The sequence below is a fragment of the Eublepharis macularius genome, chromosome 2 (assembly GCF_028583425.1).
Source record: "Eublepharis macularius isolate TG4126 chromosome 2, MPM_Emac_v1.0, whole genome shotgun sequence".
Classification (NCBI taxonomy): Eukaryota; Metazoa; Chordata; class Lepidosauria; order Squamata; family Eublepharidae; genus Eublepharis; species Eublepharis macularius.
Window position 1 is genome coordinate 123,580,196 of NC_072791.1, and position 25,187 is coordinate 123,605,382.

Here is a 25,187-nt window from a genome sequence, read left to right on the forward strand (position 1 = left end):
TCAAATAGATTTGCAAAACATTCTTACAACCTCTAACTGACTTTCAGGTAGTAATAAAAAAAGCACAGGAGTCGAAAAAGCACCTTATTTCAGCCATTTATAATGTATTTGACTTGAATAAAATGCATACGCTTATATACCAAGCATGCTGGCAAATAATCTGTGACACACAACTGATAGAAGTTGATTGGACATCTGTTTGGAACCTTCCCCCATTTAAATCTCCCATTGTAACTGAAAGTTTACAAGCATTCAAAATCATCTCACACTGGTACATAAAACCTAAAAAATTAACCCACATCATACCAGCCGCCAGTCCGACCTGCTGGAAACAATGTGGTGAGATAGATTACCAACACAAAAAATGAGGGGTCCCAACAAATCTAACTCCGCTGTGGGCAAACACCCTAGGAACCCAATAAATCTTTAATTGTGATATCAAAATATTTTGTTATTTGCGTCTAGTTCACCATGTGAATACAAAAGATATACAATCATTCAAAATTCTTACAATACATACATATATATAAATATAAATACACACGTGTCCCAAAGTTGCTGCAAAAAATCAATGGCAGTTCCTTTGTATAACCTCCTATGAAATTTACTGGAGGGGTGAAAGTTCTTGGAATAAATCTTCGTCTTGTCCACACAATCCGTATAAGTGGGAACAACAGGGCATAAAAGCAGTCTACTACACAAAAATAACACAACTCACTTCACATCAGAGAATCACCCAAACACAATTGCTGTCAAAAACGGTGAAGTGGGTTGTATTATTTTGTGTAGTACACTGCTTTCATGCCCTGTTGTGCCCTCCTACTGTGTAACCTAAAGCAGTTAAAGAAATAAAGTTTTTTTTAAAGCAATTGTGTTTTGGGGTGATTCTTTAATGTGAAGTGAGTTGTGTTATTTTTGTGTAAGATACTGCTGGCATGCCCTTTGGTGTGCCCCCCTGCTGTGTAACCTAAAGCTGTTCAAGAAATAAAGTGTTTTTGACAGGAATTGTGTTTTTGTGATTCTCTGATGTTAAGTGAGTTGTGTTATTTTTCTGTGTGGGGGACTGCTGGTGTAATGCTTTGCCTACTTGTACTTTGAAAGTAAGAAAATAAATTTTAAAAAAAACTTTATTTTGTGTTGTTCTTGTTTTATTCTTTGTTGTGCAGTTGGTTCCCATCATAGGGAACAATGGGGCTGGCTGGCCAGCCATCTCTGTAGGTGGTGGGGGAATTTGAGGGAGGGTGTCTGTGGTTCAGGTGCTCTTTCATAGGGACAAGCTGGCACTCAGAAGTGTGCCCACCATTGTGGCACCCCTGGGCTGTGCAGAATTGCTTTGGGAAAGAGAGTTTAGAAGTTTCCAGCATAGGGAACAAAGGGGAAGGGCTGGCCAGCCTGTTCCTGGGGTTATGGGTGTGGGGCTACTGGGGGTGGATTTGGGTCTGTGAGGGGCTAATGTGGGGATTTGGGTCTGTGTGTGGCAGCTGGGGGGGAATTGGGTATGTGTGGGGTTGTAGGGGGTGGACTTTGGGGGCTGAGAGCACCTACTTTGGGAGGCTATGAAATGCCCCCCCCCCAAGTGGGAGCTGGCTGAGCCTCGGTGGGGGGTGGGAGGAAAGGTGGGAGAAGGGCCCCTGAGGGTTTGGGGCATTTTGCATGCAAAATGCCACCCCTGGCAAGACAAGCCTGTTATTTCCCAGCTGGAAATAGTAGAGAAAGAGGGGGGGAGCACCTCCTTTGGGAGGCCGCCCAAGTGGGAGCTGGCTGAGCCTTGGTGGGGGGTCGGAGGAAAGGTGGGAGAAGGGCCCCTGAGGGTTGGGGGCATTTTGCATGCAAAATGCCACCCCTGGCAAGACAAGCCTCTGTTATTTCCCAGCTGGAAATAGTGGAGAAAGGCGAGGGGGAAGAGCACCTACTTTGGGAGGCCTCCCTAGTGGGAGCTGGCTGAGCCTTGGTGGGGGGTGGGAGGAAAGGTGGGAGAAGGGCCCCTGAGGGTTTGGGGCATTTTGCATGCAAAATGCCACCCCTGGCAAGACAAGCCTGCCTCTTCATTTTTTCCCCATAGGAAATAATGAAGATCAGCAGCAGCAAGCACAAAATAGGAGATTAGCAGCAGCAAGCGAAAACCTTTCCCTTTTAGGCGAGGATAGGGAACCTGGTTTGGGGGGCCATAACATGGCCCCCCAAAGTCCAATCTGTCTGAAACTTGGGGGGTTGTTAGAGAGGAGCTAGAGGAAGGTCCCCACCAAGTTTGGCTTGATTTGGTGGGAAAATGCCTCCCCCAGGCTTCAGGGAATCCTGGGGAGACTTTTTCCCATTGAAATGCATTACCAAAACAAGCCGAAATACCGAAACGATTACTGAATCGCGAATACCGAAACGGCTTGTCGTTTCGGTATTAGCGATTACCGAAATGGTTTCTTGTTTTGGTAATAACCGAAACAAGAATACTGAAACGGTGTGCCTTTGCACACCCCTAATTGTATGCTTTTCTGTTCTTGCCTCAAATCATAGTAGGGGTTAAAAAGAAGTACAGCACAATGATGTAATGGCATACATTTTTTGTATTAGGCATTCTGAAAAACAGTGGTCTGTTATAATATCTAGTTTGATGCTTACAGAAATTATTTTTAACAACCTTGAGCAAAATTGTTATTCCCCACATGACTTTCTTTTGTTATTATAAATGTAAAGAATTATAAATATTATATTACTATTAATTTTTCTTTGTCCAAGCGGGCAAAAATATTTTTTAATATGTGAAATAATTTCCTGGGGTCACTTTATACCATTAGTTTTCTTGGTGAATAACATGTTTTTTAAAACTGTATTCTTTTGCTTGTATAAATTTACCATACATTCCAAAGGAGTTGGTTGCCTGATACTCATTGCCACTGATGTTTTTATAGCAATTAGGGTTGCCTGCTCCAAGTTGGGAAATTCCTGGAAATTTGAGGGAGGTGGAATCTGGAGAGGGTGGGGCTTGGGGAGGGGGAGGGATATCAGTGGAGTATAATGCCATAGAGGTCACCCTTCAAAGCAGCCATTTTCTCCAGTTCCAGGGGAACTGACCTCTGTGGTGTGGAGATCAGTTGTAATTCCAAGATACCTCCAGCTACCACCTGGAGGTTGGCAACCCTATGACCAGTCTATGAACTATGACTTTACAATTATTTCCTTAGCTTTTTGTTTTGCTTTTTTCAACAGTGAACACAGAGGTTCCAATCTTTGTGCTACTGTTTAATTTTCACAGCAAGATCTACAAGGTTGAGCAGATGGCTGATCTTGATCAGGAAAAGATCGTAAAATGCGCCCAGTGCTCAGGACCAGTTCAATCCAGCAATGTTATATCCTTTTGCCTCCATTGCCAAAACAACTCCATGTGCACTAGAGAAGTTATACCAGAGGTACTGACTTCTTCCGCTTCAGTGAACAAGTGTTCAGAATCTCAAGATATGCTTGTTTCTTTAACTCCCCAAGGAGCATATCTTACAAAAGAGGTAAGCAGACTTCGCAAATATATTTTATTAAGAATTCTTTAGCTCTTTTTAGAAAAGGTGTAGTCAGACCATTTCTTATGTTTTCCATCAAGCACTACCAAATGCATTTATTGGGAACACATTTATCACATATCATAATATCATCTTTAATGGTATACGCTCTCAACACACAGAGTGGGAATCTTTAAAAGCCTTCATTGCAGATGTCTCTAATAAATAGACATTTAAAAAGCATATAATGAAAAAGCACTTAAATCTGAAAGTTTTGGAGATAATTCATAATTTGGTGCATTAACATAAATTGGTCTCCTTAAAGTAGCACTCTTAAAAAAAGGATGCAGGCTTCTCAAGCCATGTTTGAACATATTATAAGTGACTTATTTTTCACAGAAAAAGCTAATATTATTCACCCACAGTTACCCTCTTGTTGGTATACATTATGATATAAAATAATTACTTCATTTACTTTCAGTGATTGTGAATCTGACATCCCAGATGGCCATTAGTGTATAAGCCTTATACACTAATATACTATAAGGCTTACCCAGACTTATTTAAGGTGTTTTGAAAAAGAAGTAAAATATATAAAAATTCTGTTATTAGTTGTTTCTTTTGCAAGAATTGTTTCACGTTAGCACAAATAATTTTAGCATCTTTGTTTTCTTAGCTTTATTATATGTGTCAAACACATTAATTCAATATTTAATCAATGAACTTACAAGTATTTATATGGTGAATCTGCTTTTGTAATAAGAATTGTGTATACTATATCACAAGTACCAAAGGATACATTTGATGTCATATTAACATATAGCTGTTGATTTTTTTTAATTACGAGGGTCCATCAAGAATATTTTTAAAATCTCAGTAAGTTTTTTAATTGAAAAAACATTCTGTTCTTTATTTAGGATACTCCAAATCAATAGCATGCAAACACAGCATTCAATTGTAAATAGATTTTTACCTTTCCGTTGTTCCTTATATACATACATTTTATTTATTTATTTTAAGACATTTAAACCCAGCTTTCCCCAAAGGATTTAACGTGTATTCATCCCCACTCCTTCTTTCAGGAAAATGAGGCAGTGGGGCAGACACTGCCACACTGCCTCACCACAATCTCCTCCTGTGACACTGTATGAAATAAGAGGCATTATCTCCTCTGCTGAGTTCCCTGGTGAGGACCCTCCAGAGTTATTTAAATCATTTCCTAACTGGTGGGTTCCCATCTTAGTCAATTTGTTTACCCAGATCAATCTAACTGGTGTTTTTCCCTCAGGGTTGAAACTTAGTTTTGTAGTTCTAGTATGTAAAAAGGGCTGCAAATTGGTCTCTCAAAATTATCGACCAATTAGCTTAACGTTTCTAATCCATGTAACAAGATAACAATAATGATGGTATAAAAAAGCAGCAGAAAGGGCTAACAGAATTAACAGAGAAGAACTCCCATATCCAGCTGTAAGAGCACATCCATCAGTGGTATTAAAGCGGTCCCAAAACCATGCCTGAAACCTAACTAGAGATATGCATCCCCCAAAAATTCGAAATTACCAGAATCCCGAAGCAGCAAGCCACTTCGGGATTCTGGTATTTAGCTCACTTCGGTATGCTCTGTAACGATTCAGAGCATACTGAAGTGAGGGGGAGCAACCCCCCCACTCCCAGGGGCAAACCCACCCACCCCACTTACCTGGCTGGCGGGGAGAGGGGAGGCCGATCAGCTGGGCGGTGGAGAAGGCTGGAGCCTGCTCCTGAGGGGCCCATGCTGCCTCCTCCACTGCAGCAGCCAGCTGAGCAGCGGGAAAGTATGGAGTCGGCTCTTGTGGGGACCGTGCTGCCTCCTACGGCGCCTTAGTGGCCAGCTGGGTGGCAGGGAAGGCTGGAGCCAGCTCCTGTGGGGCCCGCGCTGTCTCCTCTGCTGCCGCAGCGGCCAACTGGGCAGTGGGGAAGGCCTGGATCAGCTGCTTGGCTGGGATCTCCCCTCCAAACAGCTGATCCATGGGTTTAAATGCCCCTTTCCATGCTGCTTGGCTGCAGCATGGAAAGGGGCCTTTAAACCCCTGCTGGCTGGATTAGCTGCTTGGCGAGGATCGCTTTGGGAAGCTTTGATTTGGGGTTTATGAATCAGGTCCTGCATGCTGGGCCTGATTCAGAAATCCTGAATCATTGCAAATCGGGTCTGATTTGGGTACTTTACCTGAATCCGAAACCCGAATCACACACCCCTAAACCTAACTGAAACTGGTCACATGAAGAAGTGCTATACACATATACTTAAGATTACTCTGATTCTACCTGCTCAATCATGGTGCCCCCAAATGGTAAATTTGAGAGTGGCCTCTAATTGGCCCAATCATCTTTAGCCAAGTCTCATTTTGCAAAGATCTTATAACTGTATTGTCGAAGGCTTTCACGGCCGGAGAACGATGGTTGTTGTGGGTTTTCCAGGCTGTATTGCTGTGGTCTTGGCATTGTAGCTCCTGACGTTTCGCCAGCAGCTGTGGCTGGCATCTTCAGAGGTGTAGCACCAAAAGACAGAGATCTCTCAGTGTCACAGTGAGATCTCTGTGACACTGAGAGATCTCTGTCTTTTGGTACTACACCTCTGAAGATGCCAGCCACAGCTGCTGGCGAAACATCAGGAACTACAATGCCAAGACCATGGCAGTACAGCCCGGAAAACCCACAACAACCATCGATCTTATAACTGCTTGCTTAAGAGAGTTGGGGGTCTTGCCCTCAATCAAAGAAGTATTTTTAATTCTTAGTGTAGCCTCTCTCTCTCTCTCTCTCTTTTATAAAACCCTCCCACATTTTACTTCAGCCTCTGCATTTTAAAATCAACTTCCACGCCCTGATGCTCAGTGTACTTCTTTTGGTGCAGTGAGGGCCAGAATACACTGATTTGTTTGAGCCACTGCATTTGAAAATACATCGTGCTGAGTCAGAGCATTAGTACATCTAGCCTAGTTGGCTGCTGTGACTTATGCAGGTCTTAGGTACACATGTTTCCCAGTTAGGCTTGCCAAGTGCCTGCTTATGACAGGCAATCTCCTGGACATTAAGGCCTGTGCCCACTGATCCCCAGGTGATCAGTAGGAGGAAGCGGGTTGGTGAAATGTGTGTGTGTGGGGGGCATAATTGTCATATACCTGCTAAGTTCCTGCTCGCTGCCCCCATCTCCTGCAGGTTGCCATGGGAGACCCAGCCCTGCTTCCCAAATTTCTTTATCTGAAGATGTCATGGGCTCAGTGTAGGATCTTCTGCATGCATGTGCTTTTCAACTGAAACATTTTCTCTCAGGACCATAATTGGTGCTGTGCAGCAGAATGCCAGTGCAAGCTAGTGCCACACATGTGATTTCATTGTTACCTCGTACATTAACTAACGCCTTGCTTGCTGTATTACCTACATGAACGACAATTTTTTTTGTGAAGGTAAAGAAGAGTTGACATATCAGCAGGGATATGACTCAACTGACTTCTATGAATGGTAGGCTTTGGGAGCCACATTTCCTTGTGAGGGGGAAAAAGCAAACAGCATTTTCCTAAAGTGTGTATGTTTTAAATGCCATACCTCTAGTTAAGTTGTATCTCCTTACAAAAATGGTAAGGGAAGCCTCTAACTGGAATAAAAGGATTTGAATCGATATGCAAGGACTTTAGATTTTTTCCCTCATTAGTCATCCTAACATGTATTTCTACTAGGGGTGTGCAAGCCAAAAATTTTCGGCTATAGCCGAAAGTAGAAAGCCGAAAGAAAATTCTCTATCGTTAAAGCTGAAAGCCGAAACAAGAATCTCTTTCGGGATTCGGGATTCGGGATTCTTTCGGCATTATTTCGGCATTCTTTCGGCTTTTTTCTATGGGAAAATGCCTCCGTCTTCCAGGACGCCTGGAGGAGGCATTTTCCCACCGAATAAGCCCAAAATTGGTGGGGACCTTCCTCTAACCCTTCTCTAACAACCACCCAAGTTTCAGACAGATTGGACTTTGGGGGGCCATGTTATGGCCCCCCAAAGCAGGTCCCCCCATCCTCCCATAAAGGAGCATCTTCTTCATTATTTCCTATGGGGAAAAAATGAAGAAGCAGGCTTCCTTTGCCAGGGGTGGCATTTTGCATGCAAAATGCCCCCTTACCCTCAGGGGCCCTTCTCCCACCCCTCCTCCCACCCCCCACCAAGGCTCAGCCTGCTCCCACTTGGGGGGGCCATTTCATGGCCTCCCCAAGTAGGTGCTCTAATCTCTACCACTGACAGCTGGGGGAGGCTTGTGTTGCCAGGGGTGGCATTTTGCATGCAAAATGCCCCCCAACCCTCTGGGGCCCTTCTCCCACCCCTCCTCCCACCCCCCACCAAGGCTCAGCCTGCTCCCACTTGGGGGGGCCATTTCATGGCCTCCCCAAGTAGGTGCTCTAATCTCTACCACTGACAGCTGGGGGAGGCTTGTGTTGCCAGGGGTGGCATTTTGCATGCAAAATGCCCCCCAGCCCTCTGGGGCCCTTCTCCCACCCTTCCTCCCACCCCACACCAAGGCTCAGACTGCTCCCACTTGGGGGGGCCATTTCATGGCCTCCCCAAGTAGGTCCTCTCAGCCCCTAAAGTCCACCCCTTACAGCCCCACACAAACCCAATTCCCCCCCAGCTGCCGCACACAGACCCAAATCCCCACATTAGCCCCTCACAGACCCAAATCCACCCCCACCTGCCCCACACCCATAACCCCAGGAACAGGCTGGCAAAGGCCAGCCCTCTCCCTTTGTTCCCTATGCTGGGAACTTCTAAACTCTCTTTCCCTGGGCAATTCTGCACAGCCCAGGGGTGCCACAATGGTGGGCACACTTCTGAGTGCCAGCTGGTCCCTGTGAAAGAACACCTGAACCACAGACACCCTCCCTCAAATTCCCCCACCACCTACAGAGATGGCTGGCCAGCCAGCCCCATTGTTCCCTATGATGGGAACCAACTGCACAACAAAGAATAAAACAAGAACAACACAAAATAAAGTTTTTAAAAAATTATTTTCTCCCTTCCAAAGTACAAGTAGGCAAAGCATTATGACACATTACACCAGCAGTCCCCCACACAGAAAAATAACACAACTCACTTAACATCAGAGAATCACAAAGCACGATTCCTGTCAAAAACACTTTATTTCTTGAACAGCTTTAGGTTACACAGCAGGGGGGAACACCAAAGGGCTTGGCAGCAGTATCTTACACAAAAATAACACAACTCACTTAACATCAGAGAATCACAAAAGCACAATTCCTGTCAAAAACACTTTATTTCTTGAACAGCTTTAGGCTACACAGCAGGGGGGGACACCAAAGGGCATGGAAGCAGTATCTTACACAAAAATAACACAACTCACTTCACATTAAAGAATCACCCCAAAACATTGCTGTCAAAAGCACTTTATTTCTGTAACTGCTTTAGGTTACACAGTAGGAAGGCACCACAGAGCAGGAAAGCAGTGTACTACACAAAAATAACACAACTCACTTCACATCAGAGAATCACACAAACACAATTGCTGTCAAAAACGGTGAAGTGGGTTGTATTATTTTTTGTAGTACATTGCTATCATGCCCTTTTGTGCCCTCCTACTGTGTAACCTAAAGCTGTTCAAGAAATAAAGTGTTTTTGCCAGGAATTGTGTTTTTGTGATTCTCTGATGTTAAGTGAGTTGTGTTATTTTTGTGTAAGATACTGCTTCCATGCCCTTTGGTGTTCCCCCCCTGCTGTGTAGCCTAAAGCTGTTCAAGAAATAAAGTGTTTTTGCCAGGAATTGTGTTTTTGTGATTCTCTGATGTTAAGTGAGTTGTGTTATTTTTGTGTAAGATACTGCTTCCATGCCCTTTGGTGTTCCCCCCCTGCTGTGTAGCCTAAAGCTGTTCAAGAAATAAAGTGTTTTTGACAGGAATTGTGCTTTTGTGATTCTCTGATGTTAAGTGAGTTGTGTTATTTTTGTGTAAGATACTGCTGCCATGCCCTTTGGTGTTCCCCCCCTGCTGTGTAGCCTAAAGCTGTTCAAGAAATAAAGTGTTTTTGACAGGAATCGTGCTTTGTGATTCTCTGATGTTAAGTGAGTTGTGTTATTTTTCTGTGTGGGGGACTGCTGGTGTTATGTGTCATAATGCTTTGCCTACTTGTACTTTGGAAGGGAGAAAATAATTTTTAAAAAACTTTATTTTGTGTTGTTCTTGTTTTATTCTTTGTTGTGCAGTTGGTTCCCATCATAGGGAACAATGGGGCTGGCTGGCCAGCCATCTCTGTAGGTGGTGGGGGAATTTGAGGGAGGGTGTCTGTGGTTCAGGTGCTCTTTCACAGGGACCAGCTGGCACTCAGAAGTGTGCCCACCATTGTGGCACCCCTGGGCTGTGCAGAATTGCCCAGGGAAAGAGAGTTTAGAAGTTCCCAGCATAGGGAACAAAGGGAGAGGGCTGGCCTTTGCCAGCCTGTTCCTGGGGTTATGGGTGTGGGGCAGGTGGGGGTGGATTTGGGTCTGTGAGGGGCTAATGTGGGGATTTGGGTCTGTGTGTGGCAGCTGGGGGGAATTGGGTTTGTGTGGAGCTGTAAGGGGTGGAATTTAGGGGCTGAGAGGACCTACTTGGGGAGGCCATGAAATGCCCCCCCCAAGTGGGAGCAGGCTGAGCCTTGGTGGGGGGTGGGAGGAGGGGTGGGAGAAGGGCCCCAGAGGGTTGGGGGGCATTTTGCATGCAAAATGCCACCCCTGGCAACACAAGCCTCCCCCAGCTGTCAGTGGTAGAGATTAGAGCACCTACTTGGGGAGGCCATGAAATGGCCCCCCCAAGTGGGAGCAGGCTGAGCCTTGGTGGGGGGTGGGAGGAGGGGTGGGAGAAGGGCCCCAGAGGGTTGGGGGGCATTTTGCATGCAAAATGCCACCCCTGGCAACACAAGCCTCCCCCAGCTGTCAGTGGTAGAGATTAGAGCACCTACTTGGGGAGGCCATGAAATGGCCCCCCCAAGTGGGAGCAGGCTGAGCCTTGGTGGGGGGTGGGAGGAGGGGTGGGAGAAGGGCCCCTGAGGGTAAGGGGGCATTTTGCATGCAAAATGCCACCCCTGGCAAAGGAAGCCTGCTTCTTCATTTTTTCCCCATAGGAAATAATGAAGAAGATGCTCCTTTATGGGAGGATGGGGGGACCTGCTTTGGGGGGCCATAACATGGCCCCCCAAAGTCCAATCTGTCTGAAACTTGGGTGGTTGTTAGAGAAGGGTTAGAGGAAGGTCCCCACCAATTTTGGGCTTATTCGGTGGGAAGATGCCTCCCCCAGACGTCCGGGAAGACGGAGGCATTTTCCCATTGAAAAGCCGAATGAAAGACGAAAGAATCCCGAAACGTTTCGGCTTTTTTCTTTCGGCTACCCGAAACGTTTCGGGATTCCCCGAAACGTTTCGGCATTCCCTGAAAGAAGCCGAAACACTTTTGTTTCGGCATTCTTTCGGCATTCTGAATGCCGAAACGCACATCCCTAATTTCTACTATTGATTTGAAATCTATTAAATTCTCCTTTTCTAGTTCTTGTTCCACTCCCAATATTTTATGTTTCTTATGGCAACTTGCACATACTTTTCTCATATGGTAGAAGGTATACAAAACAGTGTATAGCTTTTAAAAATAATGCCTTCTGTTTTAATTTCATGCTTCTCTTTTTATATTCCCAAAGGCATCAAAATCATCTCTAACAGACTTTCACAGACCAACATTCTTTGCCTCGAGCATTCGTAGCAGTATTACAGAATGCAAAGTTCCTCACACACGAATAGATGATGGTGCAGCAATTCAGGTTTGAACTTTTACCTTCACTTTTCTATATGATAGACGTTTATCTTTGTTAGTATATAATAATAGTCATATGAACTTCCTTGAAAACAGCTTTGTTTTACATTACACACCATGAGGATTGCTGCTAGTGTAAGTAATGTATCTAGCCTCCGCTGCAATAACTGCTTATGATATGAAAACATGAGCCTCTCAATCTTACGTGTTTTGTATCACACAAGCAAATATGTCCAGTGGGACAGAACGTTACCAGCTCCTGCCCGGGAGACTGGAATGCATGTACAATGGAAAGGGAATGCCAAGTGATTAGTCATTATTACCTCCTGCCACCCATGCCTTAGACCGTAGCTCTTTGAACAAGAAAGGCGCCTAAGATACCCTCTGACCATTCCTTCCCCTTTCATTCCCTTTTTATCAGAACCCTGCTTTAATCCCATCCAGCAATCAAGAGCCATCAGTTATCTCTGGAAAGGTTTATTCCGTCCTGGGGATACTTAATCTGAATCTCAAAGTCCGTCATTCTTTCACGGAAGAGGCTTAATGAAAATTACAGTTTTATGGTCAGACCCAGGAATAAGCAATTGCTTTCTTTTTACGCTAGTCGGAATGCTGATCAAAACCCATCAAAGTCCCAATTCTTCGCAGGAAAACAAATATTAAAGTGTGTTTTTGTGAGAACCGCTCAGCTTTAGGGTCCAGTTTGCCCTATAAATATTAGAGGTCCTCCCCAGCCAAAGTGTGCACACCCACCTGGATCCATGGGTGCACCCTCAGATTTTACTCTGAGCCTTCCTCCTAGAAACGCAGGTCATTAACTCCTTGTCTGCATACCTCTTTACTCCTCTGATATGTAAAGATTTCCTCCAAACCCTGCACTATTCCCCACTTTCTAGTTATATTCCTAGAATTCTTCTGTACTTGTCAATGTATATGTTTACAGTTATATGTATGTATGGAAAATTTCCTCTTCAATAAAAGCTATCTTTGTTTTGGAAAAATACCCTTCTTGTTGGCATCCTCTTGAGAGGGACCCCGTAAACATTGATGGGAGATCTCGCTAAGATACCACCTCTCACTAAGCCAACTCCTTGCTTTGCTAATTTCCCCAAATCACAAGGAGACTCATTCTGGTAACACTAGGTTGCTAGAGCCATAGATGAGCTTAACAAGTAGTGGCTGAGTTAGAGGGTTTATAGAATTTTTAAAAATGAAAAACTGTTAATGAATGAAATCAGTTAGAGACATATGAACTTGAGTACTTTAAAACTAAAATTTGAAAATTGTGGATATATATTTTAAGTTGAATTAAAATTACTTTTGTTTTGAGAGTTTTTGAGACTTTTCTGACATTTCTTAAGATAATTGCAGTGCTATCTTCAGCACAGAATTTGAATTTGATGGGCTTAGAAGGGAGTAACTTTGGTTAGGATGCCATTAGGTAAGAAACAGAGGTACTGTGAAAACAGGACTCGGAATCACTTTTCTAGATTGTACATGTCATTGTTTTCAATGCTTAATAGATAATTTACTTTTGCAAATTTTTGTATGAGATTGAGTTTTAATAACTCATGACTTCTCTCAAATGACTGAAATCTATAGGTCTTGCTGTCCCCATCCCCCAATATGACTATTAATATACCTTCTTAAACATGTTTCTAAAACAGCATTCTACAATTAAATAATTTATTTTGTTATTAGTATTATTATTCTTCATTTTTCTAGCAAATTTATTCTTTTGGAAGAAAACTAGGACAAGGCAGCTTCGGGGTGGTGATTGAAGTAACACACAAAGAAACAGGTGTAAATTGGGCAATCAAGAAAGTAAACCGGGAAAAGGTAGGCATTATTTCTGAAATTTAAAAGCTTTCTTTTTGTAGACAGTAGTAATCTTATTTATCACACATCAAAATCACTATAATCTAAAGCGTATATTAGCACCTGAAGACTAGTGAATTTATTGCAGCAGAAGCTTTTGTGAACCGGAGGCCACTTCATCAGAAGAATTAAATGTTATATTCTGTTGGTAGATACATATACATAAGCTACGAACAGAGGAGGGCCCTATTAGAGGGAGAGGGCTGATGGATAAGGAGTGTACATTACATTACACATCACAGATGGTAACAACATCTGGTCAAAAGAGAAAGCTATGCAATCCAAGTGGGTGTGGAATACAACTGACAAAGTAGAATGATTATGAATAGTATACAGAAAGCATTTGTCCCTCTGACAGGTTTATGTATGGTATTCATATTCATCCAATTTCAGGGGCATTAAAGGTCAAAGTTATTGCTTTAACAGAACCTGATGCTGGTGCTGCTTGTCACAGATGGGAAACAACTGAAGTAAACACCGATGGTTGTTGTGGGTTTTCCGGGCTGTATTGCCGTGGTCTTGGCATTGTAGTTCCTGACGTTTCGCCAGCAGCTGTGGCTGGCATCTTTAGAGGTGTAGCACCAAAAGACAGGGATCTCTCAGTGTCACAGGTGCTACACAGGTCCCTAACTAAGTTCTGCTCTGCATTTCTGCTCAGTCTAGAATCTCATAAATCTCCCATTTCCTGTAATGGCTTGGTACTCTGTATGCATGTATGCTAAAATGAGGTGATAAACCAAGCTCTGTTATGTATTATAGAGATCATTTGATAGAACTAAGGCTGTGGAATCTGAGTCTCAAGTGGCAGAGTAGTATGTAAAAAACACTTCTGCTTAACAATAAACTATAGAATTAATGTAATGTGTTTTCCACACTGATTAAGGCTGGAAGTTCTGCTGTAAAATTACTTGAACGGGAAGTAAACATCCTGAAAAGAGTGAACCATGAGCATATAATACATCTTGAAGAGGTGTTTGAGACACCTAAGGTAAGTTTTCAATAATGCAGCCTCTTCTTGACATGAGGTTGTTTTCACTCAAAGATAATTCCCTGTGGGGTTGTCATTGCTGCTGTGAATGCAGCTGGATTTGTAGCATCAACAGCATCCACATGGGGAGGATTCTCTGTTATCTAGATACCCCTTACAGAGATATATCAGCTACCAAGTTAAAAAAAATAGACTGAAAAGTTAGCCTCTGTGTGTGTGTGTGTGTGTGTGTGTGTGTGTGTGTGTGAGAGAGAGAGAGAGAGAGAGAGAGAGAGAGAGAGAGAGAGAGGTCTAAGGGGCTACCAGGAAAATGGCACCAGTGTGGGCGGGGAGGTCTAGAAAGCTATATTTTCATGTCTACACTGTGACAAAATCAACTTTAAATATGATCTTTCTAGCAAGTTCATCTTAAAACAGGTTTAGGAAACAGCAGAAAAAACAGAAGTAGTCATAAAGAGAATGGAAAAATGATTAAGTTGTGTGGAAGCTTCAGTAAGAACTGCAGCAGTTTGAGAAGCAAGCGGAGAAGCAACCTTTTTCATACAAATTTGATAACTTGTATATTAGAACTGGATTGCTGAAGAATTCATTGAACAATCCTCACCCTGCCTGCATTTTTCTTACCAAATAGAATCCCCATTGTAATGATTTTAAGTGTGTGTGTGTGTGTTTCTTTAAATGCTTGGTGTGTTACAGAAGAAGAATGGGGTGAAAGAGAGGGATGAGTGAGTGAGGTGATTGGTTGATGACTGAGAGTATAGGTGGAGTTAAGAAGTGTGAGTGGAGTGAAATCTAATTGGACAGTATCAGTACTCTAGGGGCGGCATGAACTGCAGGTTCATTGTTGGTCTTCTTCATTGTTGGCCTGCTGACCGGAGGGTTTTGTAGCTTTTTTTTTAACCAATAGAGGGCAATCATCGCCTCCCAGAGTGCAAATGTGGCTGTTTTCCCACCAAAACAGCCCGCTCTTGGGAGGCGCAGCACCCTTTACCTTCAGTTCATTGTTGGTCTATGCAGTCCCATATGGGACTGCGAACACACAGGCCTGCCAACTGGAGGTTTTTGTAGCTTTTTTAACCACTAGAGGGTGCTAGTCGCCTCCCAGACCACAAGTGTGGGTTTTCCCACCGAAACAGCCCACTCCAGGGAGGTGCGGTGCCCTTTACCCTCAGTTCCTTTTTCATCACTGGCAAGAACGGTTCTGTAGTGATGGGCCACTCAACTGAAAGCAGCCATGTGGGAATGGACACTCATGTCCAGCCCTAGCCTGAAAGCCACTAAACTGACATCAGCCGATGGTTCCGTGAAGCTATTGGATTCAACCCCGGGCCTGACAACTCAGCCCAGGCCTTCGGAGTCGACAGCCTCTTGAACCCGACCACAATCCGCCCCATGCAAGATGGTTGAGCCTGTTCGAGTCCTTTCAGAGCCAGAAACATCATTTGGAGGCAGGGTCACCTATCTGTTCAGAACCAACACCATCTTGGATCCGATGGTCAAGGTCAAGGGAATCAATGGTACCAACAGTGTCGACTCCCCCACTTACCCGGGCAACCCGATTGGATCCATTGGTCCTTGGAGTCAGGACACAGGAAGTTACCCCGAGAGAGCCATCAGGGAAGAAGGCACGGGTAAAGAGCAAACACTTGGCCAAATGGAAGACCTCTAAGACCAAGGCTAATAGCAACTGGCCTCCCACCAAAGTCAAAATACTGGAGACTCCTAGAACACCATCAGTCAGATCCAGGAACCCTTCCACTGTCTCCTCTGAAGAGGAGAGTGAGATTCCCAGAGAGGTATATGACACATAGAAGTCTCCCACCTGCTCACTCGGGGCAGTGCTGTTCCCACAGATGTTCCCCCGGTACCATCAAGATCCACCTATGAAATATGGAGTGGACCTGGGAGAGACATACCCCACTGAGTCAATCATCTCGCTTAAGGGCCTGCAGGTCAAGATATTGACACAGGAATGGAGAGTATCACAGCAAGACAACCAGGGTAAACAAAAAAACCATGATAAACTAACTAGAAAACTAACTGGTTGACTTTATATAAATATTTTCTAGTTAGTTTATCATGGTTTTTTTGTTTACCCTGGTCAAGATATCAAGGCAACCTCATTCCATTCAGGGTTTGGTGATGACTTACCAATTCTCAGACCCAGAGCCTGAAACATGTGGTCTAGATGGCAACCGAAGTGGCCTATCTGACCCATCCCTGGACAACACAGGTGAAGTATCTCCCACTGATGATTTCCGGGCCTCTTCAGAACAGCTGTTAAGGATGGCCAAGGCCCTGGAGATCAATATAACATCCTCAGAACCAAAGGCCAAGGACAAAATTTTACAGCATTTATACTCTGGAACCTAATCAGGCTTGACATTCCCAGTCATAGAAGGCTTTGTGGAGCTTAGGAACTCGCTGTGTGAGAAACCAGCCTCAAGATGCCCAACGTCATGTCTGTGCTCCATCCATGCCATTATTTGATGCTGACCTGTTGTTCTGAACCAATGTTTCATGCTATAACTTGATGTCATATTGCCAGTGCCATAATTGCTTTGCTTTCACAGGCTTATTGAAGCTGCAGGTGTCTTATCTAACAGCTTTGGAAACTCTCAGTGCTTCTGGCCTTGTACACTGCTCACTCCTATGAATTACTATGTTTCAACTTTGATCTCTTGCTTTCTCAGTGTCTAGACTTGATAGTAAAAATATGTAAGATGTTGTCATTCCTATCAACCTGTTCTTACTGTTTAATTGCTTACCCTGTTTCTGAGTAATCCTATGGACATATCTGTGGAACTGATCTGATTCCTGAATAAAACCTTTAATTAAGAGCCTGGCTTCTTGCTGGTACAGGGGTCTATCTGCCATAGCCTGTCATCCATAGCCTGACACCCACATCCAGGAAAGCCGAGTCGTTGTACAAGATAAAGGATGACTCCTCCCCCTTTCTTTCGGTACACCCGCCTCCTTCCTTGCTAGTTACCGAGGAGATGCAGTCTAGGCAGAGGAGGGCCAACACTCCACGCCTTCTGATAAAGAAGAGAGCAAGTTGGATGGCATCAGCTCCAAAATCTACTCATCAGCTACACTCAATATCAAGGTTGCTAACTATACTGCTATGATGGACGCCTATCAGCTATTTTAGAAAAAGGCCGCAGCATTTCATGACCGACTACCAGAAGACCAGAAGCCACTAATCAAATTCATCAGAGAGGAAGCCCTGTGTTTGATGAGACATCAGATCAACGCAGGCAGGAACGCTGCTAACGCCTCAACTAGAGCCTTGACTTCAGCAGTTGTACACAGTAGACATGCTTGACTAAGATCCTCCGCATTGCCCACAGACACCAGACACCTTCAAAGGATGGTGATTGTTTTCCGAGAAAATGGATGAAAATGGAAAATGGATGACTACTTGCCCCAGAAATGTAAAAATATATAGACCACCAGGTCATATGAAGTCCTACCCTTGACTCAGCAAATCTCGGGCAAGCAGCAATTCTGGTAGCAATTATTCTACAAGAGTAGATCATACTATTACCAGCCTTATCAGGGCTACCAGTATCCACATCATCGGTCCCACCAGAGTGGTCAAGGAAACTTTCACAGAAGGAAGCAATCTCACAGGCTCAGGCATGGGTCCCAAGCACCTCCTAGTAAAGTGCAACCATAAGGCTTGAATCAATTCTGACTAGCATGGGATGAAGGGCCACTGTTTGGTGACAGGCTATGCTCGTTTTATTCAGCTTGGTGTTCAGTCACTTCTGATGTGTGGGTGCTTAACTTTGTCAGAGATGGTTATAACGTTGAGATCGAGTACTTACCGTGTTTGCATCTTCCTGCTAAATCTGATACCACCACTCCACCAGAGCTATTAGCAGAATTAAAGGCTCTTGTAGACAAGGGAGCAGTCCAACACGTGTCTGATGCAAAACACCACTTGGGTTTCTACACTAGGTTCTTCCTAGTGCAAAAGAAAGATGGGGGATTCAGACCCATTTTGGATCTGAGGAACTTCAATAGATTCATCAAAGTACATAAGTTTAGGATGACCACACTTAACACTGTGATGACGTTACTACCACCCAGCTCCTGGTTTGCAGTAGCTGATTTAAAGTATGCTTACTTTCATATCTCAATTCACCCCTCCCATTGGAGGTACTTGAGATTTATATGTGCAGGGAAGATTTATCAATATCAAGTACTTCTCTTTGGTTTGTCCACGGCTCCCAGGGTCTTTACAAAATGTATAGCAGTAGTCATCGCATACTTGAGGACCCTGGGTTGTTCCATATACCCATACTTGGATGATTGGCTCATCTCTGCACAAGCAGAGAGTGACCTTAGAAGGTGGATAGAGCTTACTTTACAAACCTGCTCAGAGATGGGACTTATCATAAACCACAAGAAGTCTAAACTGACACCTGCTAGACGGGTGCAATTTATAGGCGCCGTGTTGTATGCCTCAGTGGACAGAGCCTTCCTATCCATGGAATGGGCAATTAAATTGAAAGGCATGATCAATGCATTCCTGAGGCATGAATTCCAGTCTGTAAGGAAAATACAAACATTACTAGGTCTGATGGCATCTACTATGTCTGTGATCCCTTTAGCTAGATTACATATGGGAATTGCAACTGTGGTTCCTATCCACATATTGCCCTGCTGTGCATGCTCAAGAAAAGAAACTGAGTATCCCCAGAAAGTTACTTAAGAGCCTAGTTAGGTGGCTAGGGGATGATCACTTGATGAAAGGAATTCCCTTTGGATTGACTCACACTGATATAAACATTAACACGGATGCATCCACATCAGGCTGGGGTGCACATTGTGGGGAATACACAGTGCATGGAACATGGGCAAAGGACGAATGGCAGTTGCACATTAACATACTCAAACTATGAGCTATATGTTATGCCTTAAACTTTTTTTTCAGATGTGGTTGCCAGAAAGAATGTGCAGATCTTCACAGACAACTGCATGGCCGTGTTCTATTTGAACAGACAAGGGGGAACAATGTCCTCGTCTCTGTGCCTGGAAGCCATTCCTCCATGGGATTGTGCGGTCAAGCACAGAGTTCATCTGCAAGCAGTGCACATACCTGGTGTCGAGAACGTCATAGCAGACAGGTTTAGCAGAATCGGTGCAAACATGCACGAATGGTCCCTGGAAAACCAATACATTTTGCTAGTGTTCCAGGAATGGGGTTTCCCAGAGGTAGACTTGTTTGCCACAAGAGCAAACAGGAAAGCTGTATTGTGTTCCAGAGGTGGCCAGGAACCAGTCTCTCTAGGGGATGCATTCCAGATCACCTGGTCAGGGAAGTTCTTTTACGTCCTCCCCCCCCCCTCCATTCCTCTAATATCCAGAATAGTGAGCAAGGTGCAGTCAGAAGGGACAAGGGTGATACTAGTGACTCCCTTCTGGCTCAGGCAGCTATGGTTTCACCGTTTATATCAAATGACAAACCAAACATTCTGTCGTCTTCCCAGGGAACCAGATCGGATAACATGGCAAAGGGCACAACATCACAATGTAAACAAACTCAGACTGACACCATGGCTGCTGAACCCGTAGGATGTCTTTCTACAGAAGTAGCAGAAGTCATTCTGAATGCAAAGAGACTGTCCACAAGATGATCTTATTAACTGAAATGGGAAAAATTTGTAACTTGGACAGCAGGGCGAACCTGTTTGAATGCCCTCCCGCCGAAGTACTTGAATTCCTTTTGGAACTAGTAAACAAAGGGTTCTCCCACTCCTCAGTGAAGGTTTATTTAGCAGCCATTTCCACGTTCTATATACCAATTGATACAAAGACAATGTTTTCACATTACACATCAAAACTGTTCATGAAAGGCCTAAGGAACATGTTTCCCTCAACTAGGAAAATTGTCCCACAATGGTCCCTACCATTAGTGCTGGCCACATTGATGTCCAAGCCTTTTGAACCACTAGCCACCTGTCCCCTTAGAATACTTACCATGAAGGTGGCACTATTAGTGGCAGTAACATTCGCCAGGAAGGTCAGTGAGTTAGTGGCCTTGTGTATGGAGCTGCCTTTCCTCAAAGTACACCAGAAAAGGTTGTCCTAAGGCCCAGACTGGGGTTCCTACCAAAGGTAGTGTCAAAGTTTCACACTGCCCAGGAGATTATACTACCAGTTTTCTTTCCAAATCATACAGGTGAGGCAGAAAAGGCCCTGCACACATTAGATGTAAGGAGAGCAATATTATTTTACCTTGACTGCACAAAAGACTTTAGAGTAGACAAACACTTGTTTATCTGCTATTTGGGACCCAATAAGGGACAGAAAGCTAGTGCCCAAACAATTGAGAGATGGGTAGTATAGGCAATTAAGTTAAGTTACGTGACTGCTAACTTACCTTGTCCACTGGAAGTGCATGCACACTCTACTAGGTCACAGGCGACATTGGCAGCACTCTTGAAGGGAATTCCTCTGCAAGACATCTGTTAGGCAGTGACGTGGTCATCGGCGGACACCTTCATCAGGCATTACACCCTGGATGTGTTTGATAGAAAGGAGACATCAGTGGGCACAGCAGTACTGCAATCACTATTCTAGTGAAGAGCAAGCTCCACCGCCCAGGTAAGCAGCTTGTTAAACTCCCATGTGGGACTGCACAGAAGAGCGACAATGTAAACAGGGTTGTACTTAACCTGTAACTGTTGTTCATTGAGGTCTTCTGTGCAAGCACACATACCCTCCCTCCTTCCCTGCTGAGTGCTTTTCATACTTACCTGGAGAGCATGATGGTGAATGAGGAACTGAGGGTAAAGGGCGCCACACCTCCCAGGAGTGGGCTGTTTCGATGGGAAAACAGCCGCGCTTGTACTCTGGGAGGCGACGAGCACCCTCTAATGATTAAAAAAACCTCCACTCAGCAGGCCTACGCATCTGCGCATTCTTTTTGCTAGCCTTCTTGTAACTTGCCCTCAGGCTGCACCTATTGGAGCATTAAAATTAAGAGCTCTTCCTGAATAACAAAGGGAAACAATCAGCTCAGAGGACAGATGTCTATGGGTTATCTAAAATTTCAGGCTGAATGGCTCCTTCAAGACTGGAAAATGTGAAGAGGTTCAAAGGATGCCTGCAAACATGCCCAGGCTTGTCTTGCAGGGGGATAGAATGACCCCATTTTCCAAAATACATCTCCTCTCTGTCTGAGGAGACTATGGCCCGGCGGGATTTGTTATCTTACCGCCAAGCCTGCAAGATGGAGATGTTCTGCCAGGTATTTGGTGGGGGCTAGGCTGTCCTCTTGCCAGCCATACCACTGAAGACCATCCACCACCCATGCAGGAGCTCATAAAGTGTGGCACATACTTATATCTGCCATCTGAGAAATTTTATTGCACATGGATAATGTTTTTAAATGTTTATTTATAATGTTTTTATTGTTTAAAACTGTATGTTATAAATTGTATGTTGTTACACTGCCCTGAGCCTGTCCGACAGGGAGGGCGGTCTAGAAATGTAATAAATAAATAAATAATAAATAATACATGGTGAAATAGTCCACAGTCCCTTTCACTTAATCAGTCCCTTTCTGAACCATCCTATTATGTGGTAACCTTATTACCTTTATATACATGCCCTTCTGAACCATTCTGTTTTACATAGTTCGTGTGATGACAGAAATGTGGGAGCCTTTGTATCCTCTTCAAGTAGGCCATTCCACATGGTGGGGGCCACAACAGAGAATATATGTGTACTTGCAGTTATTGATCTTGCCCGTTTGCAAGGTGGCATCATAGAAGGCCCAGATTAGATAAGTGATGCTGTTGTGGCAGAGCCTAGGAGGAGAGATGATCCTGCAGATATGACGGCCATGTAGGGTTTTATATGCGATAACCAATAACTTATATTGAACCCAGTGACTGATGGTTAACCAATAGAGTGACTGCATGCTCCACCTAGTTCCAGAGAGCTGTGGCATTCTTTACCAGCTGGAGTTTCCAAGTAGATTTCTTCAGCAGCCCCATTTGGAGTGCATTACATTTGTCCAGTCTTCATGATACTTTGGCTTGGATCTAGGTTGCTGAATCGGCCAAGTCAAGTTTCTTGTCAAATTTAAAGCCATCCGTTAAGAAAATATCAATGATTTCATTTAATCAGACATAATACTTATAATACAATGTAACACATTTACCAAATTGCCCTATAATTCTATTTTACATAAACTCTGCCTGCAAAGATTTCAATCCATTATACCTTTCCCAGATTCAGGTAAGGTACAGTCTTATCCTTACAGATAAGGATAAGGATTCCGATACAGAATGAACATGGACTACTTCTCCACAAATTTATAAGAGGTAGCTAAGTAATCAGAGTTCCTGTAATATGTTAATTTAATCATTAACTAAACTATCCATGCCCTGACCTAGATAGCCCAGCAAGCCCGATCTTGTCAGATCTTAGAAGCTAAATGGGGTCAGCCTTAAAACAGACTTAAAATACACCACACAACTAAACACATCACCATTAAAAGCATAAATAATACATGTCATTCAGTTAAAATGTATACTACAACTATATAAATATAATTTTTTATATAGTTGGTTAGTAATTCGATGGGAGACCTCCAGCGAAGACCTGGGTTACAGAGGCAGGCAATGGCAAACCATCTCTGTTAGTCTCCTGCCATGAAAATTCTACCAGGGATTGCCAGAAGTCAGCTATGACTTTTTAAAAATTTTTATTGTATTCCCAAACACCACTTCTTCATTGTCAGCAGATCTGGCTTTTTCATCTCAACTGTTATACAAAGCGCTATACTTCTATTTCAGAGGAACAATTTTCCTTCTTTGTTTACTAATTTTTCTTGGCAGTGGGACATAACATATATATTCCTAAAGTGATAGAGAGGAACAGATAGCTGTCTGTGGTCTGAGTGAGGATCAGATCATTCTTAAACATATCTTAATATCTGTGTGAGCATTGATGAGAGAGCCAAGACAGAATGGGAAGTCCTCACTCATGTGAGAATTCCCTGTTAAGGCCTTTGTAATAGTCTGATTACTTGGAGGAGATATCCACATATATTAGCAGAACTTCTACAGTAGTTTCTGTTTCAAGCGTTTGTATATGCTCAAATATATACATCAAAACTATGCATATAGAGGAACCCTGTCTGTTTTCCAGATTAGTGCGTATGAATAAGATATTCTAGGCAATGTATATATTGTGGCAATGTATATTATATATGTAATTATATAATGTATATATTATATATGTATATATAAAGTATCTTGTAAGTTATATATATATTTGTAGCTTGGAGTTTGGTGAATGTTTACAGAATAAAAATGTAATTTAGTCTGAAATCAGCCTTAGCTTTTTGAAGATCAACTAATAGCCAATATAAATTGTACTTTTTATTTTTTGCACATTATTCTGTTAGTGAAGATGATATTTGACTGATTAAAAGCATAAATAACCTTCCCGAGGGGAAAAAAATTATACTACTTTGGAATTAGGGTCAAAATGACTCCAACCCCCCCCCCCCAAATGGAAACCTGATCGCTCTCTTAGTCATGGCATTAGCTACTAAGAAAAGAATCAGTCCTCAAAAATAACTTTCTTCAGCAATGCAGGACAAAGAAGTGTCAAATCTGGAATCAGGGCTCAAAAATACCCATCATTAAAAACATCAAATCTTCACAGAAATGTAAATGGGGTAAAATTGATCCCCACCACTTTTAAAGCACAAGACTGTTTATTTTAAAGAAAGCAATAATTTTTAACTGTTATACTGAAACTGCCACAATGTGCGACTTGCCCACCATTGCCACCATGTGCAACTTACCCGGTGTTGCCACCATGTGCGGCTTGTCCACAGTTGCCACCATGTGCCACTTGTCCACAGTTGCCACCATGTGTAACTTGCCCAGCATTGCCATCATGTGACCAACTCATACCTGGTGGCATCAGCGGGCAAGGCACACGTGGCAGTTTCAGTATTATAACAGTTAAAATGGTTGCTTTCTTTAAAATAGTTTATTTTGTGCTCTAAAAGTGGTGGGGTCAATTTTACCCAATTTCTGTGAAGATTTCCTGTTTTCAATGAGGGGTATTTTTGAGCCCCGATTCCATATTTGACACTTCTTTGTCCTGCATTACTGAAGAAAGTTATTCTTGAGGATAAGGGAAAAAATAGGCACATAATAGACCCTTGCAATAGAAGGGGGCTTTCCATTTCTGCCCGTTAACAGGTTAATAAAAAGAAGAGAAAACATCTGCATTCTTTCTGCTAGCCTTCTTGTAACCTGCCCTCAGGCTGCACCTATTGGAGCATTAAAATTAAGAGCTCTTCCTGAATAACAAAGGGAAACAATCAGCTCAGTGGACAGATGTCTATGGGTTATCTAAAATTTCAGGCTGAATGGCTCCTTCAAGTCTGGAAAATGTGAAGAGGTTCAAAGGATGCCTGCAAACATGCCCAGGCTTGGCTTGCAGGGGGCTATAATGACCCAATTTTCCAAAATTGCAATACAGTTCAATTTGAAATTTTCAAAGTAGCTATGAGGCAGAAGGGGAGCTTTGCTAGAGCACAACAAAGGGAAACAATCAACTCAGTGGACAGGTGGCTATGGGTCATCTAAAGTTCCAGGCTGAATGGCTCCTTCAAATCTGAAAAATGTGAAGAGGTTCAGAGGATGCCTACAAACATTCCCAGGCTTGGCTTGCAGGGGGCTAGAATGACCCCATTTTCCAAAATTGTGTTACATTTCAATTTGAGTTTTTCCATGTGGCTATGGACATAAAGGAAGCTTTGAGAAAGCTCAAACGCAGGGCTTTTACCTGCTCCTACCATATACACAACAATTCAGTTTACAAACAGTAGTTTCCTTGGGGATCATTGTGACTCCCAATTCCAAAAGTAGTGTAAAACCCCAAAGCCAAAAGTGTGATATTTTTGCACAACAAATATCTATGGATATAAATTATGGGGGGAAATTTAATTTTCACTATTTGTTCCACTTTCCTATA

At 43.4% G+C, this 25,187-nt stretch overlaps 1 protein-coding gene across 2 annotated transcripts in view; it reads left to right on the forward strand.

Annotated features, from left to right (window-relative positions):
• Nucleotides 1–25,187, forward strand: part of STK33 (serine/threonine kinase 33) — a 198,404-nt gene that overhangs the window by 96,060 nt on the left and 77,157 nt on the right. For both annotated transcript variants that reach the window (XM_054971719.1, XM_054971718.1), the window contains exons 4-7: nucleotides 3,251–3,497; nucleotides 11,187–11,306; nucleotides 13,025–13,138; nucleotides 14,061–14,165. In XM_054971719.1, coding sequence (XP_054827694.1) covers nucleotides 3,273–3,497; nucleotides 11,187–11,306; nucleotides 13,025–13,138; nucleotides 14,061–14,165 — 564 coding nt within the window. In that variant the 5' untranslated portion in view covers nucleotides 3,251–3,272. The remainder of the gene's footprint in view (nucleotides 1–3,250; nucleotides 3,498–11,186; nucleotides 11,307–13,024; nucleotides 13,139–14,060; nucleotides 14,166–25,187) is intronic.